The sequence below is a fragment of the Rutilus rutilus genome (assembly GCF_951802725.1).
Source record: "Rutilus rutilus genome assembly, chromosome: 21".
NCBI lineage: Eukaryota > Metazoa > Chordata > Actinopteri > Cypriniformes > Leuciscidae > Rutilus > Rutilus rutilus.
In genome coordinates, this window is record NC_140226.1 from 25,201,692 (window position 1) to 25,220,832 (window position 19,141).

The window sequence follows — 19,141 nt, forward strand, 5'->3', positions numbered from 1 at the left end:
TAGTTAATACACCACATATGATTTGTGTTTATGTGTAATGATTTCTAATCCCTTGCTGCTATACACTTCTGAATGGTTACTCTTCTGTTCGTGTTTGTCTTCCTGAATGCAGTGCTCTGTAGAGAGATGAATGGCCCCATACTGCTTCCAAAGGGCTCTGCCAAACACGTGCTCTGGGTCATAGCAGATGGTATGAGAGCCATATATGGATTTCATCACCATGGTTACTGCCAGGGATGCAACACAGCTTATGAAGAGACTTATGACAAAAACAATAGCAGATGATGATGATTACAAGTCGCTGAATGTATTTAGTGATACAATTCAGAGATAAATGTGTTATTTTGATGCTGGTTGCACATCTTAAATAGTATTCCACTAAAAAAAAAAATGTAATCCATAAAGTCAGTGTTTGTCTTAAGGAATTTATTACTTTAGTGTTGTCACATTAAATTGAATGTATTTTGCATGTGGCAGTCTGCATCTTTTTCTTTTTTTTTCTTTTTTCTTTTGCCCATACGATCTGTCAAAATAGCACAATACTAAACAAACAAGAAACGTTTAACAAATATGCAACAATGATAGTAACAATATGAAATGCACTGATTGATTGGAAGTCCAATATCTTAACAGTATCCATGATATATTTTGATCAGTGCAAAAACAATAACCATGCAAACAGACAAGTAAAACAGAATCGGAGTCTTTTGCCTCATTGAGAATATATAAATGATTTACATTCGTTAGCTATTGAAAACAATAATATTGTGTTGCTACATGAGGGGGCAAAGTGTTGTTAAAAACCTGGTATATATGATATGATTCTTAATTCTTAGCCCTTCTTCTCAGAAAACAGTATAGCACATGTTCAAAGTGCAGACAATACAAGCAAAAAAGTATCTCAGACTCAGGCCATCTATTTACAAAACCCAAAATTCATTTAAATGACATCTCAGATAAACAGGTAATTTTGACATCACTTTGTTTTTATATTCCCAGGAGAGGTATAAGACACATGCCAGTGTTTGATGCATATTCCTCCACGTGTTCCCATTATGTCTGGTCTTCTATTTCCTTTTTAATCTCAGCGATGTACGGGTGGTCCTTACCATGGGCAATGTCCATGATTGCAAGAGCCTGTGATAAATTCAGCCACAACAATTTATAAGCCTACTGTAGATGGGTCCAAAAATATTTAGCTTTTTTTTCTGTTAGATTTCAAAAGGACGCCCACATCCAATATTACATTATTATTACATTAGCACTGCTAACACCTTACCTTCTTTAAAGCTTTAACTCCTTGTGTACTCCTCTCAAGTCCTAGGTACAATCTTCCAAGTTTCAGGTACATAGAAGCCACATTCAGTGAGTAAGGAGGATAGTGCACACTAGAAAGATATGTGCATTGGACACTATTAGTAAAGTGGATACACTGTAACTCTTTATTATTTGAATTTTAAATTAAAATAAGTTAGAAAGACAGGAAACACACACTGGACCCAGCATTACCTGTAGGGCTGGACAATTTTCTCGCCATATTTCATTGCTCCGTCCCAATCCTGCATATAGAGACAGACACCCATTGCCTGATACATCATATGCAGCATGTACACATTGGTTTCGGCAAAGATTGAACCCATTTTCTCCAGGCTTAGTTCACAGATTTCCAGCAGCTCACTGGGGGGTACTTAGCGGTCAAGGAACTTTTAATCAAAACCACAACTTCAGGATATATACACTTCCGTTCAAAAGTTTGGGGTCTGTGAAAAAAGTGTCTTGTGCTCACCAAGATTGCATTTAATTTGATTCTGAATACAGTAAAAATAGTAATATTGTGAAATATTACTACAATTTTGAAAATAACAATTTTTCTCTGTTATATGTATATATACAGTGCTATGCATAAGTTTAGACACCCATGCTAAAGTTGACTAAAAAGAGGAATAAAAAAATCATCTTTTGGAAATTGAACTTAATGCCTTAATTTAAAAAATTAGGAAAAATCCAACCTTTAAGGACACCAATTTTCTTTGTGAATGAATAATGTATCGTAAATAAATAAATGTTCTTCCTTAAAATACAGGGTGCATAAGTTTGGACACCCCTATGTTAAATTCCCATAGAGGCAGGCAGATTTTTATTTTTAAGTATTTTTATTTATTTTTTGTTTAGGATACTATGCATCCTGACAAAGTTCCCTTGGCCTTTGGAATTAAAATAGCCCCACATCATCACATAGCCTTCACCATACCTAGAGATTGGCATGGGGTACTTTCCATAATATCATCTATCAATGCAAATCAAACTAGCTATTAGGCTAACTGAAATAAAACCATGCCAATCTCTAGGTATGGTGAAGGCTATGTGATGATGTGGGGCTATTTTAATTCCAAAGGCCAAGGGAACTTTATCAGGATGCATAGTATCCTGGATCCATGAAGTAACTGGCCTTTAAAAATAAAAATCTGCCTGCCTCTATGGGAATTTAACATAGGGGTGTCCAAACTTATGCACCCTGTATTTTAAGGAAGAACATTTATTTATTTACAATACATTATTCATTCACAAAGAAAATTGGTGTCCTTAAAGGTTGGATTTTTCTTAATTTTTTTAAATTAAGGCATTAAGTTCAGTTTCCAAAAGATTATTTTTTATTCCTCTTTTTAGTCAACTTTAGTATGGGTGTCTAAACTTATGCATAGCACTGTATATAAATTTTTTTTTTTTTTTGGTCACATGATCCTTTTGAGATCATTCTTGTATTCTTTGGTGCTCAAGAAACATAACTTATTATCAATGTTGAAAACAGTTTGTAGATTTTTTTTAAATATAATTTTAATGCATAACTGCAGAATAAAAGAAAAAAAGAAAAAAAATATTTGACCCAAAACTTTTCAATGGTAGTGTATATTGTCTGACAAAGGGAGCTTAGTCTGATTTGCTCAGTCTACATTTTCTCAGACTTTTCAAGCAATTTTTTTTTTTTTTAAACACTAGTGTATGTTTTGTGGCACAATATATCACAAAGGTTAGTATGGCTTCAAATGTGGAGACTAAATATATCCCAGTGCCTCTGGATTGCTCTATATTCAAAATATTGCCCCGATATCACAGACAAACCTATAAAGATTAAAAAAAAGAAAAGGCCAATGAAGGATATTTTTGTAGTGCTTTGCTCTCCTGAACTCCTCAATGACATTTCTGGCATACATGACCATCTGTGTGATTTCCTCATCCTCTGGAGGTGTGCTAAGCTTCTGACGGATCTCCATTTTGGCTTTGTCCTAAATAAAAAAGAAGGTGTTATTCCACATATATATCGACTTGAGTTCCCTTATTCGTGTTAATAATTTTTATTCATACTGTTATTACATATAAAAAGATGGGTCTCGGTCCGCTTTCAAACGAACTCTGGTGCATTTCGACAGAAATATGAACGCAACAAGGACCAAAGACATATAAACGAACCAAAAACATGATGTGATGTCACCAGATGCAGGACAGAATGCTGAAGCATACCTGATTTTTTCCCATCATGGGAGCCATAACAGTTCGGTACAGGCGTCAGAAACGCCTTCACCTTCGATCTTCGTTTGTGTGCAACAGAGGAATTCCCGACGCTGTTTTGACTCCTTTTTACACATTTTATAAACTCTTCACAAGTTCTCAGCTGGATAAAATGCCATCATATGTACACACATATAACGAGCACATTTATCCCCGCACACAGCATTGGTTTGGATATTCGAAAAGGTCAGTCGCAAACTTTTTTTTTATGTTTAGGCTCGGTCTTAAAAATGACAGTGTGAACGCTAAGCAAACCAGGGGCCGGTTGCATAAACCTCTAAGACTAGTCTTACAAGTTAGACATCAATTTATTTTCTTTAAGATGGTTCATAGCTTTTTTAAATCAGTTACATAAAAACGTAGATAAGCCTACTTTGATAACGAAAACTAAGACTGACTGCCCCTGACTAACTGCTAGTAGGTCATACTAGAACTTAAGACACTGTCTTAACATTATGGCTATGTTTATGCTTTTTTTGGGTTGGCCCAAAAGAACTGAACTAAAAGTGTGAACGCACCCGTATGTGAAAAGTCGTTTATTAAAGGGTTAAAATGACACTCACCTTTGATTTAGAGGTGCATTCTTTACAGTCACAGGTGAAGAAGTAAGAATCTTTCAAGCGTTCAATTCTATCCTCTGTTGGATACAGGAGGTCAATGTAACTGTTGAAGATCTATTCCAGAGAAACAAAGAGGACTGTCACACAATATACAACAATTAAATTAGTAATGAGATGATTATGCAATACTATAATAGATGTCAGAATTCAATACCTGAACATTCAATACTTGAACAATATTGAACATTTCACATTACAATTTAATGACAATGATTATAATGCTGAATAACAAACAACAAAGGCTTCCTGAATGTGACAATAAAAAATCATGTGAGGTCTGGCCAGTCAGTGAAGATAAAATTTTGCATTACCGTAAGTATAATATTTTAGTCACTATTTAGTCTCAGTCAATGACAAGACATGCTGCAATACAACAAGCAAAACGTGGCCCTGTCTCACCTCATCTTCAGGGTTGATCTCCTGCACCGCTCTCACTTCGGCTACTGTACCTTTATACGTCACAATCACATTTGGACTACAACTGTGGTTCATCAGAGCAACACTACCATGGAAATACATTCAATTACTATCAAGTACTTAATATATTTTGGTCAAGGCAGTGGTTTTGATTTCTAGTGTGAGACTTACTCTTGAAAAACAGCAGAACCCAAATGAGACAGCTCTTCATCTTCAATGGTGAAGCCATTACAATTCACCTGTGATGTAAAAAGGAGGAATTAGCATGGACACACAGACTTGGAACTATCCACAAATCGGGTACAAGTTTTTGGAACAAATCTCATGCTTTCTGAAGTGAGAACTATTAGATATGCTAGACTAACCTAGGATCACTTAAAGGGATAATTTCTTCAAAACCCATAATACTTTCATTCTTCCATGGAACATAAAAGAGATGCTAGACAGAATGAAAGACAAGGTCACAATTCGCTTTCATCGAATCTTTTATTTCCAAGTCTGTCATTCTACTTTTCACACAAAAAATGAGAATTCATAATAATAATAATAATTCATTACATTTATATAGCGCTTTTCTCAGCACTCAAAGCGCTTTACATAGAAGGGGGGGATCTCCTCAACCACCACCAATGTGCAGCATCCACTTGGATGATGCGACGGCAGCCATATTGCGCCAGAACGCTCACCACACACCAGCTTACTGGTGGAGAGGAGACAGTGATGAAGCCAATCAGTATATGAGGATGATTAGGAGGCCATGATGGACAGAGGCCAAGGGGCAAATTTGCATGCTGCCATTCATGTCATTCTAAACATGACTTTCTTTTTTCAGCAGTTATTTTGAAGAATGTTGGTAAGCAACTAAACATTTTAGATACCATTGACATTGAAAACACTAAAATATTTCCAAAATATCTTCTATTATGTTCCACAAAAGTCAAACAGATTTTACAGGGTGAGTAAACAGTGACAACTTTCATTTTTGGGTGAACTATCCCTTTAAAATAAACATAGTAAACTTAATTAATAATTTACACAAATATATTGTATTTATATTTATTTCATAGACATTTGCTGGCAATATAAAATAAAGCAATGCTGTAAATATTGAGATTTTTTTTAATTCTGCTTTTTATTTAGAAGCAAAAAAAAAAAAAAAAAAAAACTTGGTGAGTTCATTTCTGCAAATATATCTTAGAACTGTCACTTTCAATTACTTGATTACAAAATTTGATTGAGTTATTAAAATATTGCAGTAAAAATAATACTTCAATTATTCCTTGCTTTACTGCATTTCTTCATTGATGCATGAAATTGATTAAATAGTATTTATCCGTGTTCATTTAGTGAAAAACATGCAGAGCCCCAAAACTATATGCAAAAAAATAAAAAATAAAAATTCACAGTTAACTTTACCTGAGCAAAGAGTTCAGTAAGTGCTGCATTATCAGGAAAATCGAGATGGCGGGAGTAAAAGTGATGTAGTGCAGCAATGTCTGTATCATTCATCTCATTCTTCTCATCATCCATCTTGTCCAGATCTGACAAACATTGTACAGAAAAGGAAATTAGCATTTCATCTTCAAAAAGACTCCAGTCTTACATTGTTAAGGCTATGCCACAAATTAGACAGCATGTTAATATATAATTGAGTATCAGGACAATAGCAGTAATAGCTCTCTTTTCATCAAACATGCAATGGCTGACTTTTTTTTTTGTCACATGGCTCCAGCAGTAACAATTTCAGACAGAGACGAAGACTTTAAGTCCTACTCTAGGCGTCATATATCTGTGAGAGCCAACAGGGCAGATGGTAAGGGTCATTAAACAGCTGTGGAAAGTCACCAGCCTTTTACTGACTTCAACTTCAAACCCTCTTTTAAGCAAAAGAAACAGACTTTGCATTTTTAAACCTTTTTTTAAACCCTAAAACACTTACGTGCTTCTAATTCCCTAAGAGTCAACACTCTTTCTGAAGGAGTCCTTTCTGTCTGGCTTTTCTGGAAAACAAGAAAATGTTTAAAAGTTAGATGTGACAATCCTCGCAAACTGTCAAACATGCAAAACAAAACCTTGTTTCAGTGTTTGATGAGACCGAACAGTTTTCTGGCCAACTGTCTAACGGGCACATGCTGTGTGACACAAAGCGCCATGTGCCGGCAGACTGAGTCACGGAGAGCTGCCGGGCCTGACGCATTCAGGAAAAAACACATCCATAAAAAACACATGGTAGCACCATATGTGCCAGAGAAGCACTGAAAATTCTACATCTAATTCTAAACTAAATCATCAGCTGTGCACTGGATTGTACCGATTCTTAAATGACTGAATATTACTATTGGTGAACTTTGCATCAGTGTGTTCAGAAAAAGAAAAGCCGTCCGTGTTTTCACACCTGTGAAGGTTAATCATCTGAACAGGTGCAGCAGAAAGAGCTGAGTTCCTTCAGACTCACTCTAGATGTGTCTGAAACCTGATAAATGCTGCCTTCACAGGCAACATATGGAGGTAGGAAGGCAACAAGGCACATCTAAATCCAATGTTTGTGTAACAGCCTGTCTACTGAAACTCCTTGATCTGGTTGGATTTAGAAGACAACAGAGATGTGTGCTGTCTTCGCTGCCTATAATCTCACGATCAGGCGCATTAATAATAATAGCATCGAATGAAGTGGCTAAAGGGAGGAAACTTGTTTATAAATGTCTGTTTTATTAGCTCCTAAAACTATTTCCATCATTGACATTTTTAAGAACTGGCCAAGTTTGGTGTCAGTAAGTTATTTATTTATTTAAAGAAATTAATGCTTTTATTCAGCAAGACTCGTTATATGGATCAAAAGTGACAAGTCATTCATAATGTTACAAAAGATTTCTATTTCAAATAAATGCTGTTCTTTTAAACATTCTATTAATCAAAGAAACCTGAAAAAAACCCATCATATTGTTTCCACAAAAATATTAAAGGAGAACTCCGGTCAATTTTAACATTGAGCTCATTTTTTTGTACATTTGGAGTGCTGTCAGTACAGAGAACAACGACAAAAATCGGTGTTGCCTACACCGATAACCTAAAAAGTTATCCTCTTTTTAAAATTTGCACCCTGTTGACTTCAATGGGGCAAGGTTTAAACCTGCTTTTAGCCTCTTAACATCCTTGATGTGTCATTACAAGTGCACAGGTCATGTGACTGATTCCTTCGGAGTGAACGCGGGTGAATCTGACTGCAGTAGATGTGAAAGATATTAATAAAAATGATGTTTATTCAGCCAGCGCACATACCTGTATTTACATCCTGTTTTCGGTCGAAGTCCACAGTAATCGATTGTCGAGTTCACGCGCATAGGTTTAGTACCTATGATCACGCGCGTGAACTCGACAATCGACTACTGTGGACTTCGACCGAAAACAGGATGTAAATACAGGTATGTGCGCTGGCTGAATAAACATCATTTTTTATATATTTCTTTCACATCTACTGCAGTCAGATTCACCCGCGTTCACTCCGAAGGAATCACTCACATGACCTGTGCACTTGTAATGACACATCAAGGATGTTAAGAGGCTAAAAGCAGGTTTAAAACTTGCCCCATTGAAGTCAACAGGGTGCAAATTTTAAAACGAGGATAACACGGTGTAGGCAACACCGATTTTTGTCGTTGTTCTCTGTACTGACAGCACTCCAAATGTACAAAAAAATGAGCTCAATGTTAAAATTGACCGGAGTTCTCCTTTAAGCAGCACAACGCTGCTTCTAGAGCACTAAATCAGCATGAGGCACAGGAAAATCAGTACAGGAAAAAATTACATTTTAAAATACAGAAAACAATTTTTGATCAAATAAATGCATCCTTGATAAGCATAAGAGACATTTTAAAAACATTAAAAAAATCTTAGCAACCCTGAGCAAGCCTCTTCTCTAACCCTCTATAACAATATAGATATGTACAGTTGCAGGGTCTGAAGGCATTGCGAACTACATTCAAACTACAAAAAAAAAAACTAATTGGCAGGTGAGGAATGTGAAAGCACTAGACCTCTCTTACTCTCTGAACTGAAGTACTCATGAGTAGAGTGGCTGTAGCTATAGACATTATTACAGCAGAGCAGCTGTGGAGAGCTGCCTCCTCAAAATACTTCCACAGCCCAAAAAAAAAAACTGTTTAAGATCTAACAGGCAATATAGTTCTAGCAGAGAATAAAATGTACTGTAACTACTACTCCGCAGTAAATTCACTGTAAATATCCACCTAGGCAAAGACTGTTAGCAAGCAAAATATCATTAAGCGTAATAATAATTCCATTTAGTACGTGCATGAAAAGTTACCCGGAAATAGGTGTCTTTTGAGCACTGTTGTTATTGTTAACTAAAACTATTAAAATCATATCAGTTCATTGAAATAAAGCTGATATAAAATAATATTTGATGAAAAACTTCATATTAGAAATGCTGAAATACTAACACTGAAATAAAAATAAAATCTAAATAGACATATAAAAAAACTAAACCTATTAAAAGTTACTAATAAAATAGCTAATTCAAAATAAAAAATAGCATTCAATAGTAAAATAAACTTTTCCTTGAAAGCTGAAAACAAAAAGTTATACCGCATGCCAAAAAACCTGGTTGTCCTCACCTGTTTGAGTATTATTCTGGCGACCAGTCGTACGGTTTCTGATGGACACCAGTTCTCTCCGTATGAGCACATGGCTGAGCACTCCAGCTTGTGCATGGGCCAGTCTCCTCTCTGAGGAAAGGACAAGGCCATTGTTTATTTTCACACAAACTGGAAACATATAGGATATTTTCACATTTCATCAACAGATGAATACCACACCCAGCATGAAGGGTCACAGCTCTTCTTTTTGAGATGATATGCTTTTGATATAACCAATCGCACGTCGGCTCGCTTCCGTTTGATGAGTCATGCTTTCAAATGGAACGGAACCTCAAGGCGAATACGAGAATTCCTGAGAGATAAGACTTTGAATTAGTCTCAGCCTGCCTCACAGGCTACTGGGCGACGAATAAACTAAATCCTGTGTTCTGGCGAGCAAACAGAAACCGATCCCTAATGCATTTGAGACGGATTGTCATAGCAACAGCGTGGCCAGAACGCCTTTCAGCTCAATTTAGGAATAGAGCAACAACCAAATGCCTTAAAATAAACAGGCTACCCAGATTTTCTTCATGATCGCTGCTTTAATTATATTGGTCTGCTGTTCTTTTTTTTTTTGTACTTTTGCTTTTTATATTTAAATGGGCAACAGTGTGTAATTTCTTTGCCAGAGACAACCATTTGTAGCTTCCCTTTCAGCAGTATAAACACTGAAGTGCTATCAAATCATTGTTCTGTAGATCATTGGTGTGATTCTGAGGTGGGACTTCCTGTATGTCATTTAGCAGGGAATAGAGCGTTGCATTTGGGATGAAGTAAAAATGCTTGTCATTTTCATGTGGGTGGAACTGATTTTAATAATAACGCACAAACTTTACAAATTACCTTACATTATGACTTTACGTTAAAGGGTTAGTCCACCCACAATTCTGTCATCATCTTGACGTTCCAAACCGGTTCGATTTTCGTTCATCCTCAAAACACGGTCTCTTCATTGAGCCCGTGAAATTACCACTTTGACGCTTCAAAAAAATGAATAAAGAGATTGTAAAACGAATCCATATGAATTGAGCGGTGTAGTCCACATGTTCACTTTTTATATGATCAACAGATTGAATTTAGGCTTTTATTCACAAATAAACAATCAACGGACACATCAGACATGGTAAACGTAAGCATGTTTACTCGATGTGCGAGAACCAATGAGGTTCATTCTTGTGTTACGCAGCACGTGTGAGCTTCCACAAAAACCAATGAGGTTTGTTCTCACGCGTCAAGCAAGTACAGTTGAGCTTGTGTTTATGTAGGCTGATCAACATTTATATGTGAATAAAAGCCTAAATTCAGAGCAAGGATCCACAGAGGAACAAGCCTGAATTGGAACAGCTTAAAACCGTATGATGATGGATAGGCTGATTCTAACGCCACAACTTGTAGGGCGCAGAAAAACAGCAGGGACTAGAGAGAAGGGCCTTGTGGTAGAGTGCAAATGGATTATTGATGATCTTTATTTTCTGTGCTGGATTTTCGACTCTGCTTGGCACTCACCCGTAACGATCAATTACAGAGCTGTCATTCCGGCTGTGGTTTCTACAGAGAACGATCCCTGTTTCTCATCCTGGAGGAACTCATTAATGAGGAACTGAGCCAACTGTGCATTGTCTTATACAAAGTTGATGAGATGAAATAAATATTTTAAAGCCTTTTAGAACAGTAAAAAGTAAATATATAAATTAAAAATTACAATTCAAATGTTTGGGGCTGGTAAGATTGTTTTTATGTCTCTTTAAGTCTCTTATGCTTTATATTTCCACAGCATGAAGGTAAGATCGTACGGATTTATGAATGAAACGCTCGTTTTAAAATCTTCCCAGTCTACTGACATTTGTTATGATCTCCGCTTTCGTTAACGCTACAATAAGTAAATCCACTACACCAGCAAATTACTTTGACAGCAATGCCATAGAATTATACAGAGCTACTGGGAAAACGGAAGTTAAGAAACAAAATTCTAAAGTTGTCTGGGGCGCTTGTTTCTCTAGCACATAAGGACTGACGTCACCGTTTTCACAAATTCGCGCTTTTGTATTTTACACGGAGATAATAACGGTATCGGTTTCAAAAACTTGCACTTTGAAACGCAAGTTTGCGTTTTCAGGCCCCGAAAAACGAACGGACAAAATGCATAAGTTTTCCGTTTTTAGTTGAAACCGTTGTGTATATTTCTTAAAAATTATACAATGATTTATTAATTTATAAACTGTCCAGCATCCCCACGACCCTACATTTGATTAGAATGGATGGATCAAAATTTGTCTCAGATATGTAGCAAAGGGTGGTTGAGTTGTTGAGGTACTGCGCTGCTAACACAAAGGCTGCAGGTTTGATTCCAGGTAAAGTGAGTGCATTAACTATGGAGTTCATTCTGAGATTATGCTACTCTGGCTCAAACACAGGAAAAGCACTTCAACAAGCGTTGCTCCAGTGGGACCATCCTCACAATTAGAGCACTGTAGTGTAAGTACTAAGCATTGGGAAAAAAAGCTCTGATATATGCTGACAGAGCAAAATGAACTTTATGAAACAGGTCGTTATGGCCGTGGCTTCTGATTGGTCAATACAGTGCGTCAGCGTTACATTCCACAGTACTGTATGTCTCAATATGATGTGTAAAGTAAATAATGACAGAATTTTCGGTTACACTTTATTTTAAGGTGTCATCGTTTCAGTGTAATTATATATTTAAGAGTAATATTAAGCAACTACATGTACTTAACTAAAGGTTAGGGTAGGATTAGGATTGGGTTAAGGGGTTACTTGCATGTAATTATGCATAATTGACTTATTACTATGGTAAGTACATGTAACATATGTAACAAGGACACTGTAAAATATAGTGTAACCTAATTTTCTTTTTTTGGGGGGTGAACTATTTTTGTAATATGGACAATGGAGCAAATCCACACACAGAGAGACTATGATATAGTTTCCCTCAACAAAAAGCACAAACAGACTTACCTGACACTCAACATTGCAGTAATAGGCCTGTTTACATTTTCCACACTTCGACAGCCCTTCTTTCCTGTGAATGAAATGACAAAAAAAGTTTTATTTTTCTGAGATGATCCTCAATTCACACTTCAGCATGCCACTATTTCCCTCTATTCTAAAGTTAATGAAAATCCTGTCATTATTTACCCTTATGCCTTTAAATATTCTTTGGTACAGCACAAAATATTTTTGCCACGGTCACCATTAAGTTTCATTGAATGCATCTTATTTCTGTCATTCTCTCTAAAGTTCACCCAAAAATAAAAATCATGTCATCATTTCCTCACCCGACTTTCTCCTGCATAATATTGACCCTGAAAACATCTTCTTTTTTACATTCCAGAGAAATATGTAATTCTTACAGTTTTAAAAAGTTGAGTAAATGATGACAAATTGATCATTTTAGCTAAACGATCCCTTAAAAACTTGGATTAAATCACTTGTTTCACATGGATGTCTTTATGAACATTTTGAAGCATCAATGGTTACCAATACCTGGACTTTCAAAACAGAGAAAAATCTCTAAGTGATCATTAAAAATATCTTAATTTGCATTTCGAAGATGAACAAAAGTGTTATAGTTGTGGAACGACATGAGAGTGAGTTAATGGTGACAGAATTTTCATTTTTGCGCGAACTAAGTCTTAAAAGATAAAATGATTGGAAACGTCCTGCATCCATCACCACAGAGAAGATTTCACCAGAAGGTCCAGTTATGACATTTTGATGAAACATTACAAAGTATCATTAAAAATTAAACATATGCAAGGATAAATCACTCACAATAAGATCTATAACAAGCATTTAGAAAACAGAAAAGGTGAATTTTTCTTGCATACCAACTTTAACATCTCCATTCTTGTTCAATGGCACAAAGTCATACATCACCTTCATTGTAACAATACAAAAGTATAAAAAGTTCAACATTGACAAATGCATCAATCACACCAAAAGCTCTCATTTAAGTCCATAAAATAATTATTTACATTGTCTTGTGTTTACATATGCTTATGATAGATGTATTGCCATTGTATCTAGTGGATTTACGCAGTCTAGATCACATCTCACTCCTGTAAAAATCTACAGACTGACTGCCTGAAAAGAAAGATTTCACTAAACATTCATGCACAGCACTCATTGTCCGTGTTGGAGGTGTGTATAAAGTGGGTCACCCTTCACACTCACAGTGCATGACCCAGCAGCATTTAAACGCAGAAAAAATAGAAAGCATGTGCCAGCCATCTTTAAGAGGGACCAGCCTTGCAGTGAATGCAGATTAGCTTCCTGTCAAATATGTCATGACCAAAACAAAGTTGATCAAGAACTATTATAAAAGTTAACAATTATTAATATTATTATTATTATTATAAAGCTCTTGGTGTACGTGCATGCATTGTCAAATGAAACATCCGTGTGCACAGCAAGTCAGGAGGATCTAGTCTCGTACACAAAGACACAAAGTGTCCGACGTGGACTTAAAAGGAGCGCTGACCTGGTAAAGCAGTATTCGCAGTGTCCGCCTCTCTCGTTCACTGTCAGCACGTAAGCATACGCCGGACAGGCGAACACTAGATCACCAACTTTGAACTGCTTAGTGGCTTTGAGTCCCCGGCCTTTACCGGGGCTCAGAAACCTTTCAGTACCCTCAATTCCCTCGGTTTTCATTGCTCTTGACCTGCTGCTCGCGTGTCACACTTCCTTGCACTCGTCAGAAAGCGGTGCCTCGGTCTCAAACGGTTTTGTTAGTGACTGCGGCAAGTGTAGTGACGCCACTACCACACCACATGTTCGGCGAAAAGACTCCGAACGAGCTGCACCAGAAGACAGGCGGCTTACGGCAATGCCCCACACACCCAGCGGTCCTAAAGCCCGTCCGCGACTGGCGTCCACTACCGGCCTACCTCGATATTTGGATTCATGGCGCCATCGCGTGGTGTCTAGGGGAAAGTGAAGCATTTGAGATTATGAAACAATCAAACTGATCTCCTAAATAAAAAATATTAAAACAAACAAACAAAAAACTCAGTCGCTATGAAATCAAAAATGAAAATTAATATTCTCTAATAGAATATTGCAGTATTTATTATAAATGTTTTATCCATTCACATCATTATTTTTTAAATACATATGTGCTTGCAATCTTTAATAAAAATAACTTCCCTTTCCTCTTGCAGAGTCCTTTTCTTATACAAAAATAATAATAATTATTATGCATTTTTAAATCTTTTGTGACAGTTTTTTTTTTTTTTTTTTTTTAGCAATAGGTGCTTTCGAAACAATCAGTGGTTCGGAGCTTGAATCGAGTTTTCAACAGTGTTCAAACTAGTACAGCGAGCGATTCGATCCAATACGACATTCGAATTTCGAATCATCTCAAAATGGATGGCGTTGATCTGGTGAACCCATGAAGTGGTTCTAAAGGTCAGTTAGAGCCTAAAGTGGTTCTAAAGGTCAGAAAATCTCGGTCAGTTTTTTTTATTTTTATTAATTTAACGAAGTTTGTACAGTGATACATTTCGATTTGTGCTGCAAATATGATCAGATTACAGTTTTTCTCAGTCGCTTTGGTGCATTTCTCACATCACTATTTACATTTGCACAACAGTTAGTTCAACCTCCACAACATTTAGTCATTTGTGCACATCATAGTAGCAGTTTCTCATTCCTTCCAACAAATTGCAAATGCTTTTGGACATGCATCAATTGCTTTCATACAACTCTCTGCTATTTTATAACATTATCATTTGCTTATGTCATGTCAGTCAAAATTAACTATACTTGTGAATGCTGAATAGCCATTCCATATAAAACTAATAGTCCTCATTTCATTGCTTGAGTCATTACATACAAAAATGTTGAACTAGTAGTCAAAATCTGTCAAGCAAATTTTACACATTTTTTTAAGACCCTTTCTCTTTTTCTGATTGCAAGAGATGATATTCGCTGTGATGTAGATTAAATTATGTGGCCAGACAGAGAGGAATGTCTGGATGTGCATGAAAGATTACAGTACTATGTATGTTGTATGTTCAGTTCCAACATCTACTGCAATATTGTTTACAGTTGTGCAAAGCTCTACCCAAAGGGAGTTTATGTTTGTTGTAAATATGGGTGTATTTTTTCTTTTGCACAATGCCGTGAACAAATTAGAATTGCAAAGAGCATATGCAGTAAAAATGTGAAACATACATATTCAGTGTCTTGTACTCAGTTACCTCACTAAATACAGTAATGTGTAACTTTACTGTATTTTTCAAATGGCTGTGCAAATAGTATATAGTGCTGTCTCGAGCATGTTCAGGTAGTGTCACCAAGATCTGACTTTTTTGCATTGGAAAACATTTACAGAGTAAACTGTCATAATGAAAACATGACAAAGCCATTTGATTATCTTGTTCATAAACAATGGTGTCAGGACTTTTCATCTTGATGACACTGACACTTTCATTGACATCAATACTTGCTTTTGAGGAATGAGCTATCCATTTTGAGCAAGTGACACGCTTTTGCAGGTTATCAACTAGGTTGATAAAAGCCAACATACTGATACTGTATTTAAGCTTATTATTATTCTTCTTAGCCAAAATTTCTCCACGCTACTCCTCCTAAACTGTTCAAGCTACAACCACTAAACTCAGACTAAACCTTCAAACTGTTCTGACTCGAGTTGCTTGCTCTTTTCAGACTGATCAGACTAACGGTTTTCCTAAAATTGCTGATCAAAAATTGGAAAAATCCCATAGACTTTCATTACGGAATGTTCAAATTGAGCCAAGACTATTTAAACTTCAGCTGTATAAATTCAAGTTTTGACAGTTGGAGAGGCTCATTAGACTCATTTAAGCTTTCTTTCTTTCTTTCTTTCTTTCTTTCTTTCTTTCTTTCTTTCTTTCTTTCTTTCTTTCTTTCTTTCTTTCTTTCTTTCTTTCTTTCTTTCTTTCTTCCTAACTAATCTATCTATCTATCTATCTATCTATCTATCTATCTATCTATCTATCTATCTATCTATCTATCTATCTATCTATCTATCTATCTATCTATCTTTCTTTCTTTCTTTCTTTCTTTCTTCCTAACTAATCTATCTATCTATCTATCTATCTATCTATCTATCTATCTATCTATCTATCTATCTATCTATCTATCTATCTATCTATCTATCTATCTATCTATCTATCTATCTATCTATCTATCTACAAACTCCAAACTCCAAACTAAATTCAAATTTTGACAGTTGGAGAGGCTCATTAGACTCATTTAAGCTTTCTTTCTTTCTTTCTTTCTTTCTTTCTTTCTTTCTTTCTTTCTTTCTTTCTTTCTTTCTTTCTTTCTTTCTTTCTTTCTTTCTTTCTTTCTTTCTAACTCCAAACTAAATTCAAATTTTGACAGTTGGAGAGGCTCATTAGACTCCATTAGCTGCCATTCTATGTACTATTTCTAATTCATTGAGACTCATTTACAGTTTTTCTCAGTCGCTTTGGTGCATTTCTCACATCACTACTTACATTTGCACAACAGTTAATTCAGTTCTCAAAACAATTAGTACAACCTGCAAAAGCGTGTCACTTGCTCAAAATGGATAGCTCATTCCTCAAAAGCAATGAAAATGTCAATGAAAGTGTCAGTGTCATCAAAATGAAAAGTCCTGACACCATTGTTTATGAACAAGATAGTCAAATGGCTTTGTCATGTTTTCATTATGACAGTTTACTCTGTAAATGTTTTCCAATGCAAAAAAGTCAGATCTTGGCGACACTACCTGAAAATGCTCAAGACAGCACTACATACTATTTGCACAGCCATCTGAAAAATACAGTAAAGTTACACATTACTGTATTTAGTGAGGTAACTGAGTACAAGACACTGAATATGTATGTTTCACATTTTTACTGCATATGCTCTTTGCAATTCTAATTTGTTCACAGCATTGTGCAAAAGAAAAAATACACCCTTATTTTACAACAAACATAAACTCCCTTTGGGTAGAGCTGTGCACAACTGTAAACAATATTGCAGTACATATTGGAACTGAACATACAACATACATAGTACTGTAATCTTTCATGCACATCCAGACGTTCCTCATCAGTGAAAGCTGAGATTCACCTGAGAGAAATTGTTCAATTTAGGAGACATTTTCAGGAAAAAAAAAGATTAAAAAAAATGTGTAAAATTTGCTTGACAGATTTTGACAACTAGTTCAACATTTTTGTATGTAATGACTCAAGCAATGAAATGAGGACTATTAGTTTTATATGGAATGACTATTCAGCATTCACATGTATAGTTAATTTTGACTGCCATGACATAAGCAAATGATAATGTTATAAAACAGCAGAGAGTTGTATGAAAGCAATTGTTGCATGTCCAAAAGCATTTGCAATTTGTTGGAAGGAATGAGAAACTGCTACTATGATGTGCACAAATGACTAAATGTTGTGGAGGTTGAACTAACTGTTGTGCAAATGTAAATAGTGATGTGAGAAATGCACCAAAGCGACTGAGAAAAACTGTAAGCTTTTTCTTTCTTTCTTTCTTTCTTTCTTTCTTTCTTTCTTTCTTTCTTTCTTTCTTTCTTTCTTTCTTTCTTTCTTTCTTTCTTTCTTTCTTTCTTTCTTTCTTTCTTTCTTTCTTTCTTTCTAACCCATCTATCTATCTATCTATCTTATATTTCTTTCTTTCTTTCTCTCTTTCTCTTTCTTTCTAACTCTAAACTAAATTCAAATTTTGTTGGAGTTGCTCATCAGACTTCATTAGCTGCCATTCTATGTACTATTTCTAATCCATCGAGACTCATTTTCCATTCTATCTAATATTTATAATCTATCTATTTTATAACAACCACCCAGAACACAATGGCAACCACCTAGCAACCACCCAGAACAATTATTTGATAATTTGATATTTTTCATGTGACGTAATTTAAGTAGCGTATCACTATGGCGGTAATTTACTGTAGGCAAATGTTTAAACTTTAGATGAGTCATATGTATTTTTTTTAGGCTATATTTATTACTGATTCGGACATCATGCAGTGCAGCAATGTCTTGACATAATGGCAATTGCTTCCCAACCAATCTGAGCAGAAAAAAAGAAAGAAAACCCGCCAAGAACGAAAAGAAAAAGAGCAAGAAGAAGGTATGTTTTTGTAATATTTTATGGTACGTTTACACGGCAACGATATGCTTAGAATAGAGATGTGTGAGTTTTCCGCCTACAGACGACACCTGTCAAAATGATCCCCATTCACACGGATCCGCGAAAACGACTAAAAACCCTGTATTCTGCTGCCAGGCCATTAGATGGCGATGAAACGCTATAGCGACTGAACACATGACGTCATCGTCTTCAGAGATTCGCGTTTTTGTTGTTTACCATGTTGTTTACACAGAGACAGTTTTCATTTTCAAAAACTTTGCAATTTGAAACCCGTTTTCAAAAGTTTGCATTTTCAGGCTCCCAAAATCCTGTTACCGTGTAAATGATCGGCAAAAACGCATAAAAAGTTTAACGTTTTTAGTTTAAAACAGTGTTGTGTAAACAGCCCCTTAGATTCTTATTTAGAGTATGTTTACACGACACCGTTTTTACCTGAAAACTTTTATGTGTTTTAGGCTGTTTACACGGAAACGATCTGAAGAGAAAACGCAAAAGTGGCGTTGCGTTATCACTTTTTATTCTGCGTTTAGACAAGCGTTATGGGGGGGAAATCTGCGTGCATATGGTGACGCAAAAGTGTGTGAAATTCAATGTAGTATGCACTCCAGGCAGCTAGGTGGCAATGTGAAGCAGATCGTGAGCAGATCGGTGCCTTCACTGTCTAGCAGACTTTTGCGTTTTACCCTTTAAGGCCCTTGCACACTGAGTCCGAAA

The 19,141-nt window shown here is 35.9% G+C and overlaps 1 protein-coding gene across 1 annotated transcript; it reads right to left on the reverse strand.

Moving 5' to 3' along the window:
• Nucleotides 1-530: 530 nt before the first annotated feature.
• On the reverse strand, nucleotides 531-14,211 carry smyd2a (SET and MYND domain containing 2a). The gene is made up of 12 exons (XM_084393792.1): nucleotides 13,764-14,211; nucleotides 12,239-12,302; nucleotides 9,239-9,349; nucleotides 6,544-6,604; nucleotides 6,021-6,145; nucleotides 4,776-4,843; nucleotides 4,587-4,689; nucleotides 4,131-4,241; nucleotides 3,161-3,284; nucleotides 1,510-1,684; nucleotides 1,280-1,388; nucleotides 531-1,137 (listed from the first exon to the last, which is right to left on the reverse strand). Exons 1-12 carry the CDS (start codon nucleotides 13,934-13,936, stop codon nucleotides 1,054-1,056), a joined length of 1,308 nt encoding a protein of 435 aa, XP_084249918.1. The 5' UTR covers nucleotides 13,937-14,211; the 3' UTR covers nucleotides 531-1,053.
• Between the last annotated feature and the right edge of the window lie 4,930 nt (nucleotides 14,212-19,141).

What these genes read in the sequence shown, in the direction of transcription:
- smyd2a (XM_084393792.1), bottom strand. Translation starts at nt 13,936, where the DNA reads ATGAAAACCGAGGGAATTGAGGGTACTGAAAGGTTTCTGAGCCCCGGT. An exon ending in CCAGAATAATACTCAAACAG is followed by an intron (nt 6,605 to 9,238) that starts GTGAGGACAACC and finishes CTTGTTTTCCAG; the next exon opens with AAAAGCCAGACAGAAAGGAC. An exon ending in GGTTCTGCTGTTTTTCAAGA is followed by an intron (nt 4,690 to 4,775) that starts GTAAGTCTCACA and finishes TTTCCATGGTAG; the next exon opens with TGTTGCTCTGATGAACCACA.